Below are 27,183 nucleotides of genomic sequence, written 5' to 3' on the forward strand. Positions count from 1 at the left end.
TTAAGGTACAGTGAAATTTGAGCTACAACACACAGCCCCATAAAATAAAATCTAACATAAACATACCTACCTCGCTGATGGAAGGTAATAAAGTTCAATCAACTTCCTCTTTGTTCACCCGTGGTCGGGGCTGTTGAACCATCCACAGTCGCCGCTGCCGACTGTCTAAGCGCTCGCGTTGGGATGATCGAAACACCCCACGTCGGAACGGTTGAAAAACCGGCATGGAGCTCCCGAGTCGGCCTCTTCTTCCCAGAGACCGCAGGCTTCACGATGTTAAACTCTACAGGCCCTGCAGTTGGAGCTCTCCACGGTCAATCCTCGGCAAAGGATCGCAAGCTCCACGATGTTAAAGTCCACGCCCACAACATGGAGTGCCGGGCCAGTCTCCAGGAAAGGCCGCAGTGGGGACAGAGAGACGATACGGAGAAAAATCGCATCTCCGCTGAGGTAAGAGATGGAAAAAATGTTTTCCCCAATTCCCCCCCACCCCCCACATAATAAACCAAGAAGCACTAAAACATACTTTTAACACATACTTAAAATAACAAAAACAGTAGGAAGGACAGACAGATGGCGAGGCAGCCAGTGCTGGTGGCACCAGTGTTTGCCATATCCCTCTAAACCTTTTCTATCCATGTTCCTGACCAAATGTATTTTAAATATTATTGTACATGCCACAATTACTTCCTCCAGTAGTCTATTCCATATACCCACCAGCATCTGTTAAAATGTCCTTCAGGTTCCTATTAAACCTTTCTCTCTCACCTTAAACCAATGCCCTCTAGTTCACAATTTTCTCTAGCCAGGGAAGATGACTTACCTTGTATACCTCATGATGTCACACATCTCTCTAAGATCAGCCTTCTGTGCTCCAAGGAATAAAGTCCTTGCCTGCCCAACATCTCCCTATAGCTCAGGCCCTGGAGTCCTGGCAACATCCTCGCAAATCTCTGCCGCTTTCTGATTGCTAGATTGAAGAAAGCTAATGGCATGTTGGCCTTTATGACAAGAGGAGTTTAGTATAGGAGCAAAGAGGTCCTTCTGCAGTTGTACAGGGCCCTGGTGAGACTGCACCTGGAGTACTGTGCAGTTTGGTCTCCAAATTTGAGGAAGGACATTCTTGCTATTGAGGAAGTGCAGCGTAGGTTCACTAGGTTAATTCCCAAAATGGCGGGACTGTTGTATGTTGAAAGACTGGAGCGACTAGGCTTGTATACACTGGAATTTGAAGGATGAGAGGGGATCTTATTGAAACATACAAGATTAAAGGATTGGACACACTAGAGGCAGGAAACATGTTCCCAATGTTGGGGGAGTCCAGAACCAGGGACCACAGTTTACGAATAAGGGGTAGGCCATTTAGAACGGAGATGAGGAAAAACCTTTTCAGTCAGAGTTGTAAATCTGCGGAATTCTCTGCCTCAGAAGGCAGTGGAGGCCAATTCTCTGGATGCTTTCAAGTGAGTTAGATAGAGCTCTTAATGATAGCAGAGTCAGTGGGTATGGGGAGAAGGCAGGAACTGATTGTGAATGAATGGTGGTGCTGGCTCGAACGGCCGAATGGCCCATTCCTGCACCTATTGTCTATTGATGGCATCCTTCCTAGAGCAGGGTGATCTCTCCAACAGCCTGCACAGTTGCAACAGGACATTCCAATTTCTATATGAACAAACACCTGCAGATACTGGTTTGTACCAAAGGTAAACAAGCGCAGGAGTAACTAAGGCAATCAGATATCTCTGGAGAAAAGGGATAGGTGATGATCGGTCAGGACCCTTCTTCAGACTGCAATTCCTGTGCTCAATTTCCTGACCAATGAAACCAATTGTGCCAAATCCCTTCACCACCCTATCTAGCCATCACCATTTTTGAGATGTATTTGTAGCCCCAGGTTTCTGTTCTATAACACACTCCAATGGCCTTCCATTTAGAGCCAGTCCTGGCATGGTTTAACTTAACAAATTGTAAAATCTTTCACTTGTCTGAGTGAAATTCCATCTGCCTTTTCTTGGATTATTTCCCTGAATTCTGTTGTAGTGTTACTTAACTTTCACTGCCCACTACACCAACAAATGTTGTCCACTGGAGTAACTCAGCGGGTCGGGCAGCATCTCTAGAGAAAAGGAATAAGTGATGTGTCAAGTCAGAACCCTTCTTCAGACCGAAAGACAGAGAAGGTCAGAACAAAACGGGCTGGCAACAGATGATCTCGGGAAGGATGGAGTCCATAATGACCCATTGTTGGCTGGGGAAGATCCTGTACCTCGGATTCCCCTGCGGTAATTTTCCTACCCTCTTTGTTAGGCTCACTAACCTGTACTTCCATAGCTTATCCTTGCAGCCCTTTTAAATAAAGACACCAGCCACCCTCCAGTCTTCCGCTGCCTCAAACGTGGCTAAAGATAATGCAAATATCTCTGCTGGGGTCTCCGAAATTTATTCCCTAGCTTCCCACGATGTCGAAGGATACACTCGATGAAGCCGCAAATCTTAGTTTAATTGTCGAAAAGGTAAAGCTATAACTAAGCACCTCCCAGGGTGAAAAGGCAAGTGGACATTAAAGCAAAAAGATTAAATTTGAATCACAATAAACTTCAAACATGTTCCCCCAACCCTTCCTAGAAAAAGGGAGACACTAAACTGCTTCTGCTGGGTGTTATTTATATGGAGACCTTCCAGAACCAACAGTTCAGATCAGTCTGAAGAAGGGTCTCGACCCGAAACGTCGCCTATTCCTTCTCTCCTGAGATGCTGCCTGACCTGCTGAGTTACTCCAGCATTTTGTGAATAAATACCTTCCATAACCAACATGCATTTTCCGTTTAAATTTCTAAATTCCATACACGAGAAAAGAAGAGAACCAAAGCACTTTAGATCCAGTTTCAGTGTAGTTTAATAAAGGTGATAGTAGGACATACATTCAGGACAATCAGCACAATCTCAGATAGACCTTTATCTCCCAGACTATTTGATCAATTCTCTCCCATTGAAACTTCAACAACATGAACAATTTATTTAATTGTTTTTCCAAAAGTCGTCTTCATTTCACAAAATGGGTTTCCTGGAGTTTTTCCAATCCTGCAATAAATGAGACCCGTAGACTGATCATAAGAGTTGCATCACGAGACTGCCTCCCTCAAGTATCCAGGTAACATATCATCCTCGACAATAATCCTCATCACTGATGCTCCACAAGGATGCATTCTCAGCCCCCTTTGTTACGTTTTATACACCCATGACTGTGCAGCCAATTACAAATCCAACTCAATTTACAAATTCGCAGACAATACCAGTGTAAAGGGCCAGATATCAAATAACGATGCAACGGAGTAAAGGAAGGAGATTGAGAACATCATAACCTGGTGCCAAGACAACCATTCCCTCCCTAGACACTCCCACTTTTTCCCTCTCCCATCAGGCAAGAGATACAGAAGTGTGAAAATGCACACCTCCAGATTCAGGGATACTTTCTGCCCAGCTGTTATCAGGCAACTGAACCATCCTATCACCAACTAGATAGCAATCCTGACCTCCCATCTACCTCATTGGAGACTCTCAGACTAGGTTTAATGAGACTTTACCTTACACTAAAAGTTATTCCCTTTATCCTGTATCTGTACATTGTGGACAGCTTGATTGTAATCTCTAGTCCTTCCTCCGACTGGGTAGCATGCACCAAAAAAAGCTTTACTGTACCTCTATACACATGACAATAAACTAGGAAAGTCAAAAGCTCAGGTTTCCTCTTCCCATGGAAGGCTGAAGCAATGCCTCTATTCATCCAACTACACAAGACACTAGCCGTGCTGCTGGAATTCCTACCCCTTGGACGAGTTGATCATATACTGTGGCTGAGGTCATGCAAACCAAGATCTGGCAAGGCTTTAAAAAAAAAAAAAGGACACAAAGTATTAGAGCAACACAGTGGGTCAGGCAGCATCTGTAGAGAACCTGGATAGGCAGTGTTTCAGAATGGGACCCTTCTTCAGCCCCCATTGCTTTCAGTCTGAAGATTCCCAACCCAAAATGCCACCTATCCATGTTCTCCAGAGATGCTGCCCGGTCTGCTGAGTTACTCCAGCACTTTGTGCCTTTGTCACCATCAGTTTAGAGATACCACCACCCCACCAAGAGTACGTCGACCATTGATCACCTGTTCATACCAGTTCCATGTTATTCCACTTTCTCATCCACTCCTGACACCGTGTATTTTTTGTAAACCAACATCTGCAGTTCCTGATTTCTCTTATCTGGCAAGGCTAGCTGCTTTCAATCCTGAAGCATACTAGAGAACCAGTGAGTTTTGGATTAATCTGATAGTAGTTTGATATTGTAAAAGAATGCAAAAACAAAGCAGAAGCAAGATTTGCAAGGGATGTACCAGAACCAAAAGGATTAAACACATTAAAAAGGCAATCGATATTTCAATTTATGTGCAAGTCTAAACCTCTGAACCAGGAATAACACAGTCAATGGACCCGATCGCAGTCACACTGCAGGTAGTGCTGCTGCCTCAGATCCAGCAACCCAGGTTCGATCCCAACCTCTGCTGTTTGTAGGGAAAAAACTGCAGATGCTGGTTTAAATCAAAGGTAGACACAAAATGCTGGAGTAATTCAGCGGGTACGGCAGCATCTCGGGAGAGAAGGAATGGGACACAAAATGCTGGAGTAACTCAGCAGGTCAGGTAGCATCTCAGGTGAGAAGGAATGGCTGAAGATGCTGCTTGTCCCGCTGAGTTACTCCAGCATTTTGTGTCTACTAGGCTGACAGGTTAAGGGGCACCATGGTGGGTGGGTGGTAGGAGAGTTGTAGGGTGTTAATGGTCATGAGAGGAAATAAGTTACAGGGGAATAATTGGGAGAATGGCATCGCTCTTTGAGCTGGTATAGCCTCAATGGGCCAAAAGGCCTCCTATATCATAAAGATAGAACATAGAAGAATACAGCACAGAAGCAGTCTCTTTGGCCCACACTGTCAATGTCGAATACAACGTCAAATTAAACTAATCCCTTCTGCTTGCACGTGATCCATGTCTCTCCATATCCATGTTCCTATCTAAAAGCTTCTTAAACGGCACTATTGTATCTGCCTCCACCACCACCCCTGGCAGTGCTTTCCAGGCAGCCACCACTCTAAAATAATTGCCCCACACATAAACTTTGACCCTCTGACCTGGAGTAGAGGGTACACAGCGCCAGAAACCCAGGCTCGAATCTGACCGAGTGCTGTCTGTGTGGAGTTTGCACATTCTCCTTGTAACTACATGGGTTTCCACCCACTTCCCAAAGACATGCAAGTTTGGAGATTAATTGGCCCTCCAACAATTGCTCTCGATGTATACTAAGAAAGTGGTTAAGAGAGTGGGATAACATAGAACTAGTGTCAACGGGTGATCGATGGCCAGCATGGTCACGGTGGGTTGAATGCCCCGTTTCCATGCTGTATTTACAGCAAGCCTGGAGTGACATGGAGGGCCACAGCAGAGCAGATGGGCCAAATGGCCTGGCAAAGCACTGTCCCTTTCATTCTACACTGAACGCTGTTAAGTTTACAGATACAGCGTGGAAACAGGCCCTTTGGACCACGGAGTATGTGCTGACCCCGTACAACGGCACTATCCTACATACAAGGGACAATTTCATCAAGCAAATTAACCTATAAACTTGTACTTCTTTGAAATGTGGGAGGAAACCGGAGCACCCGGGCAAAACCCACGCAGGTCACGAGGAGAATGTACAAACTCCACACAGACAGTACCGTAGTTGGGATTGAGCCCGTGTCTCTGGCGCTGTGAGGCGGCAGCTCCACTGTGCCGCTGATGTTGAATTGCGAGGGGAAGCAGGACAAGGTGCAGCGGTCGGCCATGTTGGAGGCGAGCGGAAGGCAGGGACACTGACCTGTGCACGTGGCCTCTCCTGGTCAGCCCAGGGCTCCTTTCCTCTGCACATCGTCTTTAGCCTGATGAGCCTGAAGCACAGCCACCGCCTCCTCCACCTGCAAGAGACCAAGCAAGGTTCTGTAGGCTCAGCAGGACCAAGGACAATGGCCTAGGTGATGGCTGCTATATAATTTTACCGGGTTATAGGCAAAACAAAGCATTTCGATGTATCTAGGTTCATGTGATAATTACGTATCATTGAATCCACTCAATCTTTGCCCAACGCTGCGGGGGGGGGGGGTGGTAAGATTCAATCCCTGAGTTCAAGACTTTGCAGAATCCTGGACCCAGTGCGCACACACACACACACACAGGTTTTAAAGGATATGGGCCAAACATGGGGAGGTGGGTCGAGTGTGGACGTGTCATCTTGGCCAGCATGGGCTGAAGGGCCTGTTCCTGTGCTATATGACTCTAGGAGGCCCAGGACAGAAAGGTCGATAAGGGAACAGGACAGGGATCCAGCCAAACTTGGCAGGCCAAGCGCAAGATGATAGCAAAGTTGGATCATGTACCAGGAAGCCGTGTGAAGAATATACAGTAAACCCTCGTTGTCACGGACCATGGGGTGGGAAGGGTGTCAGTTATTGCCGACTGTCTGCTATAACCGAGTAAGGGACTACAGAGTAATAGTGTATCATTGTATAAGTAGTAGAAACAGAACTACAGATGCTGGCTAATACCCAAAAGGACACAAAGTGCTGGAGTAACAGTGGGTCAGGCAGCATCTCTGGAGAATGTGGACGTGTGATATTATGGGTCGAGACCTTTCTTTAGATTTGGTCTGGATCTGGGCCTGGAATCCAGGCGAGCTGATGCAAGGATCGGTTGTGCCAATGGTCGCAGCCCACGGGCGGCCGGTGAGCAGGTAGGGCACGGCGGCGGTGGCAGGTGTGGTCTGGGCGCAGCTGAGGAAGCTGTCTGGGCTTGGCAGTGGTGGCAGTAGGTCTGGCTTGGAGGCAGCTGCGGAGGTATTGTGGGCCAAGGGCGGCGTCGGTAGGCCCGACCTCTATAAGCGAAGCCAGTTAAAATGAGGTCCGTAATAAGGAGGGTTTACTGTATGATCCTTCAGCTTTCTCTGTCAACCACAGGACACCAGCGACCTTCTGCTATTCCCACCCCCCACAACATCCAACCCTCTCGGTAAACCAGGCCACACCGGCCACTCCCGTACCTTGGAGCAGAGGGTCTCCTGAGACTCGAACATGTGCAGCAGCTCGGAGTTGTCGATCTCCAGCAGCATCCCGGTGATTTTGCCAGCAAGGGTCGGGTGCAGACTGTGAATCAGCGGATAGAGACGCTCACCTAAAAATCAAGAGCAACATAAGAGTTCCAAAACGTCCCCAGTCATCATCTGCCCGTGGGTTCTAAATATATCCAAAAAGACCTTTTAGTTCAGTTTATTATTGTCATGTGTACCAAGGAACAGTGAAAAGCCTTTGTTGCTTGCTATACTGTCAGCAGAAAGAGTTTACATGTTTCTAAGGTGAACCAGAGGACATCGGTTTAAGGTGACGGGGGAAAAGATTTAATAGGAACAAGGCAACTTTTTCCCCCCACACAAATTGGTGTATGGAATGAGCTGCCGGAGGAGGTAGTTGAGGCAGGTATTATCGCAATGTTCAAGAAACATTTAGACGGGTACATGGATAGGATAGTTTTAGAGGGATATGGGCCAAACACAGGCAGGTAGAGTTAGTGTAGATGGGACAGGTTAGTCAGCGTGGGCAGGTTGGACTGAAGGGCCCGTTTCCACACTGTGTGACTATGGTCGGGAACTATGGAACTATGTGGCACAGTGGTAGATTTGCTGCCTTACAGCACCAGAGATCCAGATTCAATCCTGACTACGGGTGCTATCCGTGCAGAGTTTGTATGTTCTCCCCGTAACTGCATGGGATTTCCACTTGTGGTCCAGTTTCCTCCCACACTCCAAAGATGAGGTTTGTAGGTTAATTGGCTTTGGTAAAAAATTGCAAGTTGTCCCTAGTGTGTAGGATAGTAGCATTGTACGGTGATTGCTGATCGGCACAGACCTGGTGGGACGAAGGGCCCGTTTCCATGCTGTATCTCTAAAGTAAAATAAGGTCCAACTACGGTAGAAGCCCCTGGTCCTTTGGCAGTGTGCAGTCTCCAAGGTAGACACGTACCCAGCATCTGCTTCTGTTCGTGAGGGAGGGCAGCAGCCAGCATGGAGGTCGTGAGTGGCATCTGACCATGGACACGTGGCACAGACTGGGGCACCTGCAACTGCAGCACGAGAGAGACCCCGTTACACACTCTGAACTCCAGACCAAGTGGAATGCCAATCGTCAATGGCAAGGAGTGATGCCAGAGAATCCATGACAGATCAGCCCACCCCGCCAGCGGCTGACCCCAGCACTTGCTTCATTTGAACCCGACATGTGATCACTCTCATTCACACTTGTGCAATGCTGATCTATTAAATCATGTCATGTACAACCTTTGCTATTAGAAAGTCTGCACTTTTTTGAAAATTTTACTGGGAGATAAAAGCTTTATTAGGTCTGAAGGGTCCCAACCTGAAACATCACCCAAGCATTTTCTCCAGAGATGCTGCCTGACCCACTGAATTACTCCAGCAATTTGTGCCCATTTTCTTTATTATTGCGAGTCAAACACTCCAGCCTCCAAGCCCCTATTCCCATTGTCAAATTATTTTCTAATGCAATTTTCTATAACGGTGAAGTTTCTTTGAAACGTGACAACTGCCAACAGCAGAACTACCCGCACTTTGGAAAAACATTAGAGCAAAACCCTTCCCCACCCACTTTAGCTGATTGTTGCCGGAGGTTTAGCGGATTGTTGCCGGAGATTTAGCCGATTGTTGCCGGAGGTTTAGGCCGTACCTGCTGTGTGCCGGGCGGATGCCGAGCGTGGCACACTCCCGGGGTGTATTTATACTGTGGAAGGACCCGCACCATTGGTCCGGATAGCACTGTACGCGGACCGACGGTCTGTGTTCCGATTGTGGCTGCACAACAATCAGATTGTTTCCAAACAAGATAAAGAAACAGGTTAAAAATGCACAAGTTCATAAGTCATAGGAGCAGAATTAAGCCTTTCAGCCCATTGCATCTAGTCTGCCGTTCAATCATGGCTGATCTATCTTTCCCTCTCAACCCCATTCTCCTGCCTTCTCCGCCATAATCAGTTTATTATTGGCACGTGTACCGAAGTACATTGAAAAGCTTTTTTGTTGTGTGCTAACCAGTCAGCAAAGAGACGATACACGATTACAATCAAGCCGTTCACAGTGTACAGATCTAGGATAACGGGAATAACGTTTATTGCAGGATAAAGTCCAATTAAAGATAGCTCAAAGGTTTCCAATGAGGTAGATAGGTCTGGACCACTTTCTAGTTGGTGAGAGGACAGTTTAGTTGCCTGATAACAGCTGTGAAAAAACTGTCCCCGAATCTGGAGATACGAGTTTTAAAACTTCTGTACCTCTTGCCTGGTGGGAGGGGAGAGAAGAGAGAGTGACCAGGTCTCGACTCTTTAAGGTCACACCACAGCATTTAGCACTCCAAGGAATAAACTCCTGACCTGCCCAACCTCCCCTAATAGCTCAGGCCCTCGAGTTCCGGCAACAACCTCATAAACCAATGTCCATTTAAACCCAGTGGGTCGTGTGGAAACATCTACTCGCATTTATATAGCACCTTCGATGTAGTAAAATGCCGCACTATGTCTCTTGCCCCCCCCCCCCCATTTGCTCTCCCTCTTAGACCATGGCATCGGAGCAGAATTAGGCCATTCAGCCCATCAAGTCTACTCATCCAGTGTTTTGCAGGGACAGGCTGTCTTGTGAGGGAGGAGAGGTTGCAGGGAGGGGGATGGGGTGAGGTAGGTGGTTTAGATTGGGGAGATGGGGATTTCCCAGCTGAAGGCGGGCGGCAGTAACAGGGCAGCTAGAAAACAAGTGTTGCGGGAAGAGACCAACAGGGAAAGGGCCATGTGGGAGGGAGAGTGGGAAGAAATTGTCCCTCCCCCATGAGGCAAGAGGTACAGAAGTGTGAAAGCGCACACCTCCAGTTTCAGGGACAGTTTCTTCCCAGCTGTTATCAGGCATCTGAACCATCCTATCAACAACTAGAGAACGGTCCTGATCTACCTCCCATCTACCTCATTGGAGACCCTCTGACTAAATGCACTAAATGTTATTCCCTTTATCATGTATCTGTACACTGTGGATGGCTTGATGGTAATCGATTGTAACCAGTGCTAACAGGTTAGCACGCAGCAAAGACACCACTGTACCTTGGCCTAACTAAACCCAAGCCCGCCCGGGTGGCTGGGACAGTGTGGTGGGGGGCTGCAGGCTACTCACCGACTCTCTGGGTATTGGGGGGGAGCTGGGGGACCTGGGTGGAAGCCTGTCTCACTGTGCTGATGCTGGTGACACCTCTCCGGGGAGCTGCTCCTCTGGTGGTTGGGACCATGCCGTGGTAGGGGGCTGTAACAACAACATTCACACATTACACAGAAAATAGGGCAGCACAGGAACAGGCTCTGCCCTGTCCGTGCTAAACACGATGCAGAGTTCAACCAAGCAGCTACCTGGCTTTTGAGCCTCTCAAATGACTTACAGCTCATTAAATAATGCAGTACCGAACAGATCCTTTGGAACTGTGATATCTGTGCCGACCAAAACACAAAATTAAACTCACCCCAACTACCTGCACACAATCTAAAGAACAGAACAGTGCAGCACAGGAATAGGTTCAATCCTGACTATGGGTGCTGTGTGTGGAGATTCTCCCTGTGATTGTGTGTGTTTCCTCCCACACTTCAAAGGCCAGCTGGTTCGTGGGTTAATTTGATTCTAAATAATGTGTAAGGAGTGGTTATACAAGTGGGGCAATATAGAACCAACGTCAACGGGTCCAATGGTTATGTGGACAGGGTAGTCCCATCTCCTAAAGAACTAGTCCCTTGACTGCATTTTAGGCAATAAATAAAGCCCTGGAGGATCTCAGCAGGTCGGGCAGCATCTGTGGAGAACATGGACAGGTAACATTTTGGTTCAAGACCTCAGAGAGAGCACCCACCAGTCAAGGAAGGGGTGGACAAGGAATTGCAGATATTGGTTTACAAAAACATGACAAAGTGCAGGAGTAACTCAGCGGGTCAGGCAGCATCTCTGGAGAATGTGGCTAGGTGAGGAAAGAGGACTGGACCCTGGGGCTTGCGACAGGGTCACAAATAGGATGTTTGTCTTCCAGGTCAGGAGGAGTTTGACCCCAGTCACAGAGAAATGTAGATCACTGGTGCCGACCGATCCAGGGACTGCCCTTAACCCTGACCAAACCAATCCAAATAGACCCCGAGTTACAGGGCAGCACTTTGGTGCATAGAAACATAGAAAATAGGTGCGGGAGTAGGCCATTCGGCCCTTCGAGCCTGCACTGCCATTCAATATGATCATGGCTGATCATCCAACTCAGTATCCTGTACCTGCCTTGTCTCCATACCCCCTGGTCCCTTTAGCCACAAGGGCCACATCTAACTCCCTCTTAAATATAGCCAATGAACTGGCCTCAACTACCTTTTGTGGCAGAGAATTCCACAGATTCACCACTCTCTGTGTGAAAAAAAACGTTCTCATCTCGGTCTTAAAAGACTTCCCCCTTATCCTTAAACTGTGACCCCTTGTTCTGGACTTCCCCAACATCGGGAACAATCTTCCTGAATCTAGCCTGTCCAACCCTTTAAGAATTTTGTAAGTTTCTACAAGATCCTCCCTCAATCTTCTAAATTCCAGCGAGTACAAGCCGAGTCTATCCAGTCTTTCTTCATATGAAAGTCCTGCCATCTCCGGAATCAATCCGGTGAACCTTCTCTGTACTCCCTCTATGGCAAGAATGTCTTTCCTCAGATTAGGAGACCAAAACTGTACGCAATACTCCAGGTGTGGTCTCACCAATGCCCTGTACAACTGCAGCAGAACCTCCCTGCTCCTAAACTCAAATCCCCTCGCTATGAATGCCAACATACCATTCGCTTTCTTCACTGCCTGCTGCACCTGCATGCCTATTTTCAATGACTGGTGCACCATGACACCCAGGTCTCGTTGCATCTCCCCTTTTCCTAATCGGCCACCATTCAGATAATAGTCTGCTTTCCTGTTCTTGCCACCAAAGTGGATAACCTCACATTTATCCACATTATACTGCATCTGCCATGCATTTGCCCACTCACCTAACCTATCCAAGTCACGTTGCAGCCTCCTAGCATCCTCCTCACAGCTAACACTGCCCCCCAGCTTCGTGTCATCCGCAAACTTGGAGATGTTGCATTCAATTCCCTCGTCCAAATCATTAATATATATTGTAAATAGCTGGGGTCCCAGCACTGAGCCTTGCGGTACCCCACTAGTCACTGCCTGCCATTCTGAAAAGGACGCGTTTATTCCTACTCTTTGCTTCCTGTCTGCCAGCCAGTTCTCTATACACATCAATACTGAACCCACGATACCGTGTGCTTTAAGTTTGCATACTAATCTCTTATGTGGGACCTTGTCGAAAGCCTTCTGGAAGTCCAGATATAACAATCCACTGGTTTCCCTTATCCACTCTACTAGTTACATCCTCGAAAAATTCTATAAGATTCGTCAGACATGATTTACCTTTCATAAATCCACGCCCCCCCCCCCCATGTCCAATACAAAACTCGTGGGCCCATGTCACAGCACCAGAAAAGGACCTTCATATGGGCGCTGCAAGGGCAACCCGTGTGCATCGCGGCGAAGAAAACCATACGAGCTGTCGACGAGAGCCGGAGGCACATACGATGGAGTGACACCATGCCGAGACGTTGGGACAGGAGCCTCTCCTGCAGACGGACCAACATGGATGACGGTGACTCCTGGGGGCTGCCCGCAGTTGGAATAAATTCCCCGGGCACGGTAAGCGGAAAGCCTTAAAGCAATTCCGCCGATGAAGATTGCAAGTCCTTCTTTTGGGCGGTGTGAATCCCCAACAGGATCCACGGCAATTCATCCATCCAGCTGGGACCAGTGAGGTGAACCCTCAAAGCGTCCTTAAGACGGCAGTGGAAACGTTCCACCAACCCATTGGATTGGGGGTGGTCAGCCGTCGAGTGGAGGAGCCGAGTCCCCAACAGGCGAGCCATTGCGGACCACAGCTCTGACGCAAACTGGGCAGCCCGGTCGAACGAGATGTCTAGCGGTACCCCAAAACGGGCACCCCAATGGGCCACCAGGGCACGTGCACATGATAGGGCCGAGGTGTCGACGAGTGGGATGGCCTCCGGCCACCACGTGAAATGGTCCATCACCGTAAGCAGATGAGAGACCTCCATGGGGCAGCCGTGGCCTCTTGCTCTGGCGGCCTGGCATCGTCGGGTTTTCGACGCCATTCACGGTTTGGCCCACCCATCTATCCAGGCGACGGTGGTTGCTGCAAAATTAATGTGGCATAGGTCCGGAAGCAGGCCGGTCATTAGGCCCGGACGTGCATTGCATGTCAAACATTGAAGGTTCAGCGGCACGTCCGGGCGTCAGTTCAAGACTGCAGTGCCTCACCGGCGTTTTGGCCACATCCATATTGATATCATGGGGCCACTGCTTCCGTCCTGCAGCATCTCGCATCTACTTACCGTGGTGGACTGTTTCCCATTGATCACATGGGTTTCCTCAAGGTGCTCCCGTTTCCTCCCACGTTCCAAAGATGTACAGGTTCGTAAATTAATTGGCTTTAAAGATTGTAAATTGTCCCCAGGGTGCGTAGGATAGTGCTAGTGTATGGGGTGATCACTGGTCGGTGCAGACTCGGTGGGCTGAAGGACCTGTTTCTGCACTGTATGGGTTTCCATACACTAGTGTATGGGTGATCACTGGTCGGTGCAGACTCGGTGGGCTGAAGGACCTGTTTCTGCACTGTATGGGTATACATACACTGTAGTGTATGGGTGATCACTGGTCGGTGCAGACTCGGTGGGCTGAAGGACCTGTTTCTGCGCTGTATCTCTAAAGTCTGAAGAGTCAATCAGACCTATCCAAGCTCGGACCCCAAATCAACACCTAACCAGGACAATCCAACTCCTAACCCGATGCAATCCTCGAAGCTCAACGAAGACCGTACAGGTTCAGTGTGGAGCTATGGGATCAGGCACTGGGACACCTCCTCTCACCATGGGGGGGCAGTCACAGTTCAGAATAAACACCTCTGCAATCAAATGCAAAACACTACCGCAGAGGAAAACAAAGGGCATCTCAGGTCCAAACACAAAAGAGAAAGCACAAAGACACTGGAGGCCATTCTGCCCATTGTGCCCACACTGCTACCCTGCATAATGGATGAGTCACCGCCTCAGCACCACCTTCCTGCTCCAACCCCATGTCCCACGATTCCCTTAGCATAAAAAAACATTTTTCCAAAGTCAGAGGCATACAGCACAGAAACAGTCCCTTCGGCCCAACTCCATGCCGACCAAGATGCCCATTCACACTATTCGCATTTCTTTCATATCCTATGGGATGTACTTGGCCAAGTGTTTTTAAACACTGACTACATACACTTCTCCCACTTCCTCTGGCAGCTCGTTCCATATATCCATCACCCTCAATGAAAAAGTTGCCCCTCAGACTCCTATTAAATCATTCCTCTCTCACCTTAAACCACTGTCCTCTAGTTCTTGACTCCCCCAATGTTTGCAAAAGGCTCTGCATTCACCATATCTATTTTCTCTCCCAAAGCAAGATGACCAAATCTGAACATAATACACCAAGTGTAGCCTCAGCAATGTCTGATGGAACTACAATATAAAATCCCAACTACTTTACTCAATGCCCTTGCTGATGAAGGCCAGCATGCCACAAGCCTTCTTCACCATCCTGCCTATTGTGACACCATTCAGGGAATTATGTACTCGTACTCCTCGATCCCCCTGACCTACAACATTCCCCAGAGCCCAGACATTCACTGTGAAGGTCCTGCCCTGGTTTGACTTCCTAAAATACAATATCATGCATCTATCAGAATTGAACTCATTCCTCAGGCCACTTATCTAACTGATTAATGTCCTACTACAAATTTGATAATCTTTCTGAACATTCTACTTTTAGTGCCATCTGCAAACTTACTAATCATGCCTTGCATATTCTCATGCAAATCATTGATGTAGATGCCAAATCAATGGGCCCAGCACTGATCTGAATCACACCACGAGTCAAAGCATGCCTCTCCCTGCTGAGGGATCTGGGAACTCTGAACTCTTCCCAGCTGATCTCCATCCCTGTACCCGTGGGGCACCATTCTCCCTACATCAACCTTTGCATCCTCAGCAATCTTGCTTAGAGCACAGACATTTCCAAAGTCTTAGCATTGATCCCCATGCTACACCACTGGTGACGAACGTGCAGACAGAAGAATAACTCTCCACTACCACTCCGTAGTTAGTTTAGAGATACAGTGTGGGTACAGGCCCTTTGGCCCACTGAGTCCATGCCGACCAACAATCATCCCTTACATTAGTTCTATCCTAGGGATAATTTACAGAGGTCAATTAACTGACAAACCCGCATGTCTTTGGGATATGGCAGGAAACCCAGACGGTCACAGGGAAAACGTACAAACAGCACCTGTAGTCAGGATCGAACCTGGGTTTTCGTGCCGAGAGGCAGCAGCTCTACCGCTGTGCCGCCACTGTAACCTCTTCAAAATAACTCAGATTTGACAGACAGGATATTCCATACATTCCCTCTAGTCAGTCCTTGCCTTTCCAAGTGATCATAAATCCTATCCAAGAAGTTTTCCCAACAGGTTATCTACTGCTGACAAGACTCACCTGCCTGTGGTTTCCATGTTTATCTCTACCACGCTTCAAGTAAAGGAACATTAGCCTCTCTAGACACAAAGTGCTGGAGTAACTCAGCAGGTCAGCAACCCAGACGTTTTTGGAAACCAACATCTGCAGTTTCTGTATCACGTTCCCTAATCTTCCAATCTGTTCTTTTTAACCTTATAGCAAGGAGACTCTGAACTCTTCCTGTTTGTAGTCATAGAATTGTACAGCACAGAAACAAGCCCTTCAGCCCAACTCATCTATATGGACCAAGATGCCCCATCTAAGTTAGTTGCATTAACCAGTGTTTGGCCCATATCCCTCTAAACATTTCCTATCCATGAACATGTCCAAGTGTCTTTTTCAATTATAAAACCATGCCTTATCAGATGTTTTGGTCATCCTCTAGAAGCTGGAAATTGCACAGAAAGGATTTACGAGGATGTTGCCAGGACTTGAGGGTCCGGGTTATATGGAGAGGTTGAGCAGGCGAGGGGTTTATTCTTTGAAGCGCAGGAGGATGAAGGGTGATCTTAGAGGTGTACATTATGAGGGGAATAGATTGGGTAAAAGACTGCCTTTATCCCGAGTAGAGGAATCAAGAACGAGATGAGGAAAAACTTTTTCAGTCAGAGAGTTGTGAATCTGTGGAATTCTCTGCCTCAGAAGGCAGTGGAGGCCAATTCTCTGAATGCATTCAAGAGAGAGCTAGATAGAGCTCTTAAGGATAGTGGAGTCAGGGGGTATGGAGAGAAGGCAGGAACGGGGTACTGATTGAGAATGATCAGCCATGATCACATTGAATGGCGGTGCTGGCTTGAAGGGCCGAATGGCCTCCTCCTGCACCTATTGTCTATAAGACATATGTTTAAGGTGAGAGGGGAAAGATTTAATAGGAACCGGATAACTCTTTTATTTAAACACAAAGGGTGGTAGGTGTATGGAACAAGCTGCTAGAGGAAGAAGTTGAGGCAGGTACTATCACAAAACATTTGGTCAAGCACATGAATAAGAAAGGTTTAGAGGGTTATGGGCCAAACGCATGCAGGTTGGGGTTAGTGTAGATGGGGCATGTTGATCAGCATGGACAAGTTTGGCTGTAGGTCTTGTTTCTACTCTATGACTCTGATTTTCTATGAGAAAGTCAGAGTATGTGGAATGAGTTGCCAGAGGAGGTAGTTAAGGCAGGTACAACAAAAACACTTAAAATTTGTTTGGACAGATACATGGATAGGAAAGGTTTAGAGAGATATGGGCCAAATGCAAGTAAAAAGGACTAGCTTAGATGGAACATCTTGGATGGATGAGTTGGTCCAAAGGGCTCATTTCACGTTGTATGAAACTATGAATATGTTGTTTCTTCTCTCTCTCCTGGATAGAGAATTCCAAACATTCACCATCCCTGGTGAAGTAATTTCTCGTCATCTCCTACACATATCCCTTTTCTGAAGGACCTCCCCTGCTTCTAGACATGTCTGCTGGGGAAATATCACTTCCCCAACTGTGAAACATAAACCCATTGCAAACCAGAAAATATTCTCCATTCCTCAGTAGAAACAAGGAATTGCAGATGCTGGTTTACACAAAACAACACAAAGTGTTGGAGTAACTCAGCAGGTCAGGCAGCATCTCTGGAGAACATGGATAGGTGACATTTCAAGTTGGGATGTAAAGAAGGGTCCTGACCCGAAACATCACCTAGTATAGTTTATTTATTGTCACATGTACTGAGGTACAGTGAAAAGCTTTTTGTTTTGTGCTATACTGTCAGCGAAAAGACACTACATGATTGTAATCAAGTTGTCCACCGTGTACAGATCCAGGATAAAGGGAATAACATTTAGTGTATGATAAAGTCCAGTCAAGTCCAATTAAAAGGTCTTCAATTAGGTCTCCAGTTGGTGATAAGACAGTTCAGTTGCCCAATATCAGCTGGGAAGAAACTGTCCATGGTCTCCAGAGATGCTGCCTGACCCTTTGAGTTATTCCAGCACTGTGATTCTTCTCTGTTCCCTTCCTAGTTTGCAAAGCAATCAGACTAGTTTGTGGTGAAGGCAGCCCTCTGGTGGTACTTTTACAAAGCACTCGAAAGATGTAATGGGTCCAACTTCCCTGGATTAGCTCCCGAAACTAGCTTCCTAGTTTGGAGATACATCATGGAAACAGCCCTTGAGCCCACCGGGTTCATGCCGACCAATAATCACCCCATGCACTAGTTCCATCTTGTACTCTAGGGACAACTTACAGAAGCTAATTAACCTATAAACCTGTGTAGAAAAGAACTGCAGAGCTGATTTACACCAAAGATAGACACAATGCTGGAGTAACTCAGCAGGTCGGGCAGCATCTCTGGAGAAAAAGAATAGGTGACATTTTGGGTCTGAAGGGTGATACCTGAAACATCACCTATTCTTTCGCTCCAGAGATGCTGTCTGACTCGCTGGGTCACACAAGCATTGTGTCGAACCTACAAACCTGCTAGTCTTTGGAATGTAGGTGGAAACCGGAGCACCCACAGAAAACCCACATAGTCAGAAGGAAAACATGCATATTCCATACAGACAGCACCTGTAGTCAGTATCAAATTCAAGTCTTTGGTACTATAAAACAGTAACTGCACCGCTGCGCTACAGTTCCATCCTAACAGTCAGGTAATCTAGAATGCTGGCCTGGATTTTTGTGGTGAGAATAATAGATAATTGTATTCACCGCAGCCATTACAGGTCAAAAATCTAGTCCAGCATTAATCACAGATACTGACCTCCCCACCATCAAAGGGATCTACAGGAGGCGATGCTTCAAAAGGGCAGCCAGCAATAAAGACCCACACCATCCTGGCCACGCTCCCATCTCACTCATGCCACCGGGAAAAGGTACAGGAGCCTGAAAACAATGACCTCCGGGTTTAAGGAATAGCTTCTTCCCAACAACCATCAGCTGTTATCAGGCAACTGAACCGTCCCATCATCAACTAGACTGGTCATGGTCTACCATCTACCTCACTGGAGACCCTTGGACCATCCAATTGAACTGTTCATTGTACTAAATGGTATTCCATTTATCCTGTATCTATACACCGTGGACAGGTCAATTGTAATCATGTATATTCTTTCCACTGACTGGATAGCACGCAACAAAAAGCTTTTCACCGTGGTACACGTGACAATAAACTAATCTAAATGTCAGGCTCTTGAACACTGCACAACACTAACCTCAGCAACTGTGATCTCCTATGGCCCACGTCTTTGGTTGCACTATGATGGGTACCTAGTATTACAGTTATTAAATTATTGTATCATTGATTATATTTATCAGTGTGTTATTGCATTTCAGGCCTGTTAAACTGCAGCAAGAATCTCCTTGTTATGATGATGTTACATATGACAATTAAACACAAGGAACTGCAGATGCTGAAATCTTGTGTAAAATACAAAGTACCGGAGTAACTCAGCTGGTCAGGCAGCATCTCTGGACGTTTGTGGACAGGCAGCATTTCAGGTCGGGACCCTTCTGCAGTCTGAAGGAGAGACCTGGTCCGAAACATCACCTATCCATGTCCTCCAGAGATGGCGCCAGACCCGCGGAGTTACTCAAGCACTCTGTATTCCTGACATAGTCAGAGAGAAAGTCCACAATCCTGTTTCTTAAAGCCGAATTTCACCAAAGAACAGCAGTCACCAGAATGCCCAACATTAACAGTTTATTCTTCATAATTCTGACCTAACCAGAAGTGCACATTCTAATCTTTAAATAGGTTTTACAGAACGATAATGAAAACGTTAATGAAATCTGTGCTGTGTCCCGTTTGCTTGCTGGGCGAGGGTTCGTTAACAGGGTTGGCTGATCAGCCAGTTTGGCGCAGTCAAGGCAGCTGAATTCAGAGATCCTCGCGATCTTACAGCTGAAAATAACCAGTTGAAGAAGGGAATGTTTGTGCCAAGTATTTCGGAACACTTGGAATTTGTGCGTGTGTTTTAAAAAACAAAATAAAAGTATTGTTATTTTGTGGAGAGTTACTCTTCCTGGTAAATAGTCAGGCTGCATCGAACCGTTACTCACCAGGAGGGCGGATCGGGTGCGCAGGCCAACGCTGGGATTGGCGGATGGGAGTCACTGGAGAGGCAGCGTAATATGCAGTCCGGTTCTGAACCTGTGGACACAAAAAGGGACGATGCAAAGTGGCTGGAGTAACTCAGCGGGTCAGGCAGCATCTGTGAAAAACTTGGACAGGCAACATTTTGGGTCGGGACCTTCATTGATTGAAAGGAAGAAAGCTAGAAAACAGAGGTGGGGACTGGACAAAGCCTGGCAAGTGATAGGTGGATACAGGTGAGAGGACTTGCATTGGGCAGATGGTTCAACAAAGGCTAGAGGTGAGAAGACAAAGGGCTGTGAGATAAGGAGAAAAGAGGTGTGAAGAGTGAAGACTGAGGAAGGGAGATGGGAGGCGGAAGGAATGAGTGCGACACAGGAAAGAGAGGGGGATGAGAAAGAGGGGGGAAAAGGGGTAGGGCGGTGGGTTTGTAGGTGTTACCCAAACTTGGGGAACTCAACGTTCGTACCGCTGGATTGTAAGCTGCCTAAGCTGAATACAAGGTGCTATTCCTCCAGCTTGTGTGTGGCCTCACTCGGGCAATGGAGGAGGACCAGGACAGAAAGGTCGATGTAGGAATGGGAAGGGAGTAAGGTTAACACTGACCAATGGGAACAGAGACACGATGCTCTCCCATTCACAAGACGTGCTCAGAACTTAAAGCAACTCATTCACCTTCCACTTCAACAATAATCAGAAAAGGAGACCAGAATCGTGCAACTTAACACGGGATTTTACTTAGGAATAGCCATCCCCAATATGCCCGTACCAATCATTGACTCCGTCTACACATCACGCTGCCTCGGAAAAGCAGCCAACATAATGTGTTGGAAGGAACTGCAGATGCTGGTTTAAACCGAAGATAGACACTTAATTGCTGGAGTAACTCAGCGCTACAGCCAGCATCTCTGGAGAGAAGGAATGGGTGACATTTCAGGTTGAGACTCTTCCTCAGACTGAAGAGGAGTCTCGACCCGAAAAGTCACCCATTTCTTCTCTCCAGAAATGCTGCCTGACCCACTGAGTTACTCCAGCATTTCGTGTCTATCATCAGAGACGTGTCCCACCCCGGTCATTGAGACTAGTTTAATTTGGCATCATGTCTAGCACAGACATTGTGGGCCAAATGGTCTGTTCCAGTGCTGTACTATTTTATGAAGAAGTGGGGACTGTTATATTTGGGCCAAATTGGTTATAACAATACTATTTCGTTGGGATACGAGAATACCATTGAAAAATTACTTTGGATTGAGAGTGATCAGCCATGATCGCATTGAATGGCGGAGCTGGCTCGAAGGGCTGAATGGCCTACTCCTGCACCTATTGTCTATTGAAATCAACAAGTGGAAAAAAGCTGTCTTGAGGAAAAAACAGTTTTGGGGGAAAAATGTTTCCATGCGATCTGCCCAATTCCCAACTTATTTCTGCCCCCATCCACACGTCTCCCCTTCCACTTACCTGGGGTAGAGTGGGCATGAAAAATCCGGAAGGGGGCAGGTGCTGGAAGGATCCGAGCAGCGGGCTGGGCAGCGCCCTGACGTTGGCCAAACGCTGCATGTACTGGTTGGTGAGGTGGACCTTCCGTTCCTCCTTGCGTTGGGCCAGGGCCACGTATAGGGGCTTGGTGCCGACGATGCGCCCGTTCATCTCCGTCACAGCCTTGGTGGCCTCCTCTGGCGAGGAGAAGCAGACAAAACCAAAGCCTTTGCTGTGACCACCGTCCGTCATCACCTGGCAAGGCAACGCAGGTTAGAGTCTAACCCCGGGCCAGACAGAGCCCATCTCTCCACCCCCACAGGGCTGGAACACACAAACCAGCCTTCCCCTCCTCCAGTGCCAGAGTAACTCCCCCGTGAAGGGGATAAACGGCTGATACCATTGCGCTGGTGATGGCAACTCAGTGCTGGGTCAGGCAGCATTTCTGGAGAACATGGATAGTTGATGTTACAGGTAGATTCTTCTTCAGTGTCTTTAAACGATCTTCAGACTGCTGCCTCTCAGCACCAGAGACCCAGGTTCAATCCTGACTAAGGATTGATATTTAAAAAATTGTGAATTGTCCCTCGTGTGTAGGATAGAACTAGTGTATATATAGGGTGATCGCTGGTCTGTGTGCACTAGGTGGGCCGCAGGGCCAATTGCCACCCTGTCCCGACCCGAAACCTCACTTATCCATGTTGTCCAGAGATGATGCCTGACCTGCTGAGCCACTCCAGCACTGCGTTTTCTATGTAACAGTCCACGAGTTCCTGGTGTTGCCATGACTACCTCACTGCCAATCGCCTCAAGTTGCCAAACCCGTTCTGCACCTGTAGCCGGTTCCCAGTACCTTGTAGAAGAGGGAAGGTGGGGGAGGGGGGATGGGATTCATGGCTGGTACCTTTGCGCTGGTGATAGTTCCATACGGGGAGAACTCCTTCCTCAGACATTCATCATCGATCCCGTCGTCTAGATTTTTCACGTAGAGGTTCACTCCCTGAGGACCAAGGACCAGAAGATGCATCAGTGCCCCAGGAACAGGGGCAACGCCTGCCCCAGTGCTGCCACGTTCCCCAATCCATCCAAGGTGCTCTCTGTGCCACAGCCATGATCATGTTGAATGGCAGGGCAAGCTGGAGGGGCCGAGTGGCCTGTTCCCAACCCCTCCCACTCACCTGATACCGACTGTTCCGCTCCAGTTTTATCAGATCAAACTTGCGGCGTAACTCACTCTGACGCTCCGCCTTCTTCTGGGCCCGGCCGACATACACCGCCCGGCTGTTGATCTCCTTGCCGTTCATCTTGGCCACGGCCTGGAGATGTCAAAGAGCCGTGAGTCAGGACGAGAGGGGGAGGACTTACATTACAGAACACAGTGCTCGGTCATCACGGGATCCCATCAGCTTAGACCATCTACTCCAACGCTCACCACAGTGAAATACCAAACCTTGGCCCAGGGTCTCAGGGACTGGCTAGGACCTCCGTTCCAGTGCGTTGCAGTGGAAACAGGGTCAAAGCCATGAAAATGAAGAGTTTCTTAAAGGTTTAGGCTCTAGGGAGAGGTTGGACAGGCTAGGACTTGATTCCTTGGACAGAAGGAGGCCGAGGGTGGACTTATAGAGGAGTATAAAATCATGAGGGGAACAGATCGGGTGAATGCATAGAGTCTTTTAGAGTAAGGGAATCAAGAACCAGGGGACAGGTTTGTGGTGAGAGGAACCCAAGAAGCAAATTTTTCACTCAGAGGGTATTTGGAACGAGCTGTCAGAGGAGTTAGAAACAAGGAGCTATAGATGCTGGTTTACACAGGCAAACTCTGTCCACCTTCTCACCTTGAGGGCATCTTCATGCTTCTCGAAGTTGACGAAGCCAAAGCCCCTGCAACGTCCGTGCTGGTCCATCATCACCCGGACACTCAGCGTCTTTCCTTGAACCAGAGAGATGTGCTCAGTGTCAGTCACACAACGTTAGCAGCCACGGAGCTGGTGGGGTGGAAGACAGGCAGATCCAAACCCCTCCCTTCCTCCACCATATCCCACACCCATGGTCACCACCCCACCTCTGTCAGCCACAGACTCCTCAGACCCCAGAACATCCCTCCCATCATTCATCCCAGCCACCTAGATACAAGCAGGACGTCTTTTATAGGTGTACGGCGAAAAGCGTATTGACTGGTTTCATCACGGCCTTAAGAAACTCAAACCCAGGAGATTACAAAAAGTGGTGAACATTACCTGGTCCATCATGGGTACTGACCTCCCCACCATCATAGGGATCTACAGGAGGCACTGACTGAGAAAGGCAGCCAGCATCATCAAGAACCCACACCACCCTAGCCACGCTCTCCTTTCACTCCTACCATCAGGAAGATGGTACAGGAGTCAGAAAACCATGACCTCCATGTTCAGGAACAACTTCTTTCCAGGTAATTAAACACCTCAAACGCTAACTAAACCATTCCTTCTCTCCAGAGATGCTGCCTGTCCCACTGAGTTACTCCAGCATTTTGTGTCTACCTAACTAAATCATAAACTACAACATTTTCTTGGTTGCATTAAGGACTTTGGAATTTTTGCAATATTACAATTTTACTTTAATTTATTGATTTTTTAAAATTGTGTCATCAATGGATATTGTGTCTGCAAACAAGAATTTCATAGTTCTGTTTTCAGTACAAATGACAACTAAACACTCTTGGCTTGAGTCATTAAGTTGCAAAGGGTGCAAGGGGGTGTCACGTGGACTCGCGAGCTTGAGTTACAGGCCAAGGGTTTTATTTGTTGGAGTGTGGGAGGCGGAGAGAAGGCCTTCTCCCATCACCTGGCCTCCTGACCCCTCCCCGAACACTCACCTTCTGTCCCTTCCTGTTCCATCCAGCCTGGTTAAGTCAGTGCCCCAAGAACTGGGGAACCTCAGGAGGAAAATTGAGAAACAGAAGACATAGGTTTAAGTTGGGAGGAGAAAGATTTAATAGGATTCCAAGGGGTAACTTTAAAAACCAAACAAAGGGTGGTGGGTGTATTGAACGAGCTGCTGGAGGGGGTAGTATCATGATATTTAGATAGGTACATGGACAGGATAAGGATAGGTTTAGAGGGATATGGGCAAAGCGCAGGCAGGACAAGTGTAGATGGGGCATGTTGGTCGCAGTGGGCAAGTTGGGACAAAGGGACTGTTCCACGCTGTACGACTATAACTATGACACCACCGATCTGTGTCACGCTCGTTAAACAGAGGTCTAGTCGAAGGTCAGGGGAGGGGGAAGATAGAGCACAAACACCCAAACTGACCAAATACATTGAAGATCTCCCGTAGTCTGCCGCTGCTCATGTCCTCGCCAAAGTTCTTGATGTAGATGTTAGTGTACTCCAAAGCCTTGCTACCAAACTCCGCTTCCCGCTCCTTGTGCGATTTGAAGTGGCCGACAAATCTTTTTACAAACACAACATCCAAATTAGTCATTCACAAATGAGGGAAACCAAAATTAACATAATTAACAGCCAATTGTTAACAATCCCATGGGCAGGAGGTCACGGGCAGGAGGTCACGGGCAGCAGGTCACGGGCAGGAGGTCACGGGCAGGAGGTCACGGGCAGGAGGTCACGGGCAGGAGGTCACGGGCAGGAGGTCACGGGCAGGAGGTCACGGGCAGGAGGTCACGGGCAGGAGGTCACGGGCAGGAGGTCACGGGCAGGAGGTCACGGGCAGGAGGTCACGGGCAGGAGGTCACGGGCAGGAGGTCACGGGCAGGAGGTCACGGGCAGGAGGTCATGCAGTTACAATTTCAGATCTTGTTTTATTGGCATCCTTGGTTTAGTGTAGCTAATTGTCACATGTTCAAGGTACAGTGAAGAGCTTTTTGTTGCGTGCTATCCAGTCAGTTTCAAAGGCTATACATGATTACAACCAACCATCCATGGTGTACAAATATAGGATAAAGGGAATAAAGTTCAGTGCAAGATAAATTCCAGTACAGTCCAATTAAAGATAGTCCGAGGGTCTCCAATGAGGTAGACATCTCAGGACCTCTCGCTAGTTGGTGAGAGGATGGTTCAGTTGCCTGCTAACAGCTGGGAAGAAACTACCCAAATCTGGAGGTGTGCGTTTTCATACTTCTGTACCTCTTGCTTGATGGGAGAGGGGAGAAGAGGATGCAGGATGTCTCGATGGATCTGTGTGGGGAGATTGATCATCTCAAGCCTTCCCCAGCCAGACCACCAGAGACATGTCCACACCGCTGCTTTCAAGTTGAAACAAAGAACTACAGATGTTGGTTTATACCAAAGATAGACACTGGAGTAACTCAACGGGTCAGGCAGCATCTCTGGAAAAAGAAAAAGGATGAGTGATGCTTCAGACTGAAAACTATTTTCAAAGTAAACTGGAACTGATACTGTTCCTTGATTATGCTGGTGGCCTTACAGTGAAATGTAGATGGAGTCAATGGAAGGGAGAGTTTGTGTGATGGTCTGGGCTATGTCCACAACTCTCAGCAAATTCTTGCCTTCTCTCTATCTCTACCCAATGGCATCTCAAAGGAAGGAATAGGAAGGGGATCAGCCATGCGACTGATTGGGAATCCCAATGACTCACTAAGATGGACCTTGTTTCCAAGTTCCCCTGAAACTCACTGGGTTCTGCTCTTTACACTCTCTTGAAACTTACCAGGTTGAATGGAAAATGCATTCTATTGGATAATAGCCTGGCGATTACACTTACCACACAGCCACAGTGGAACAAGTAAAATGAACACAAATTCTGGAGATTTGAAATAAACAGTCATAAAAAAGTCATAGAGAGGGCATAGAGTAAAGGTCAGAGGGGGAAGTTTAAGGCAGAGATTTACAGGTTCTTGATCGCAAGGGTGTCAGGAGTTATGGGGAGAAGGCAGGAAAATGTGGTTGAGATGGAAAGATAGACCAACCATTATTGAATGGAGTAGATGATGGGCTGAATGGCCTAAATCTGCTCCAATGACTTACCAAGTTTAAAGGAGATGTGCGAGGCAAGTTAACTTTGAACACAGAGGGTGGCGAGTGCCCAGAACATCCTGCCAAGGGTGGTGGTGGAGGCAGATACGATAGTAGTGTTTACAAGGCTTTTAGATAGGCAGGGAATGGAGGGATGTGGATCACATGCAGGCAGAGCAAATGAGTTTAAGTTTGCATCATGTTTGGCACAGACAACATGGGCCGAAGGGGCTGTTGCTTTGTTCTATCAACCACATTTACCAGAGACGTGTCAGCTCACTGCAAATCTGAAAATGGGGCAGGCAGGTTAGTTATTCATAAAAACCCTGCATCGGAATAGGGAATGTCAGCTTCAAACACTTGCACATCCAGTCCTCCTAGAGATCTCTCCAAAAGGATAAAAAACCAACCTCATTTAGTTTGCAAAACACAAACACACTGGATGCAAATTCAGGAGCAACTGCATTTGTTAGCGACTGGTTTCAGTTCGCTTAACCTGCACAGTCCCAGAGAGGGAGTACACTCCACTGAAGTCACCTAGACACAGACAGACCTGACCAACACCCGTGGCTGGAGGTGTATGCAGTATGTCTCGATGGATCTGTGCGAGGAGATTGATCGTCTCAAGTCTTCCCCAGCCAGACCACTAGAGACATCTCCACACCACTACTTTCAATTTGAAACAAAGAACTGCAGATGCTGGTTTATACCAAAGATAGACACTGGAGTAACTTAACAGGTCAGGCAGCATCTCTGGGGGGAAAAAAGGATGAGTGATGCTTCAGACTGAAAACTACTATCACAGCGCAGAGGCGCAGCAGGTGGAGCCGTTGCCTCATAGCACCAGAGACCCGGGTTTGATGCTG

General features: G+C 47.7%; 1 protein-coding gene across 1 annotated transcript in view; it reads right to left on the reverse strand.

The window, feature by feature from the left end:
• Window positions 1–5,902: 5,902 nt before the first annotated feature.
• The window catches only part of LOC144604667 (embryonic polyadenylate-binding protein-like), a 28,742-nt gene continuing 7,461 nt past the window's right edge, over window positions 5,903–27,183 (reverse strand). The window contains exons 5-15 of the mRNA XM_078419309.1: window positions 24,638–24,777; window positions 23,180–23,274; window positions 22,523–22,660; window positions 22,249–22,344; window positions 21,327–21,599; window positions 19,835–19,925; window positions 10,299–10,424; window positions 8,815–8,939; window positions 8,095–8,194; window positions 7,119–7,249; window positions 5,903–6,000 (exon numbers count right to left, since the gene is read on the reverse strand). Of these exons, the coding sequence (XP_078275435.1) occupies window positions 5,926–6,000; window positions 7,119–7,249; window positions 8,095–8,194; window positions 8,815–8,939; window positions 10,299–10,424; window positions 19,835–19,925; window positions 21,327–21,599; window positions 22,249–22,344; window positions 22,523–22,660; window positions 23,180–23,274; window positions 24,638–24,777 (1,390 nt within the window). The 3' untranslated portion in view covers window positions 5,903–5,925. The remainder of the gene's footprint in view (window positions 6,001–7,118; window positions 7,250–8,094; window positions 8,195–8,814; window positions 8,940–10,298; window positions 10,425–19,834; window positions 19,926–21,326; window positions 21,600–22,248; window positions 22,345–22,522; window positions 22,661–23,179; window positions 23,275–24,637; window positions 24,778–27,183) is intronic.

The sequence above is a fragment of the Rhinoraja longicauda genome, chromosome 22 (assembly GCF_053455715.1).
Source record: "Rhinoraja longicauda isolate Sanriku21f chromosome 22, sRhiLon1.1, whole genome shotgun sequence".
Lineage (NCBI taxonomy): Eukaryota > Metazoa > Chordata > Chondrichthyes > Rajiformes > Arhynchobatidae > Rhinoraja > Rhinoraja longicauda.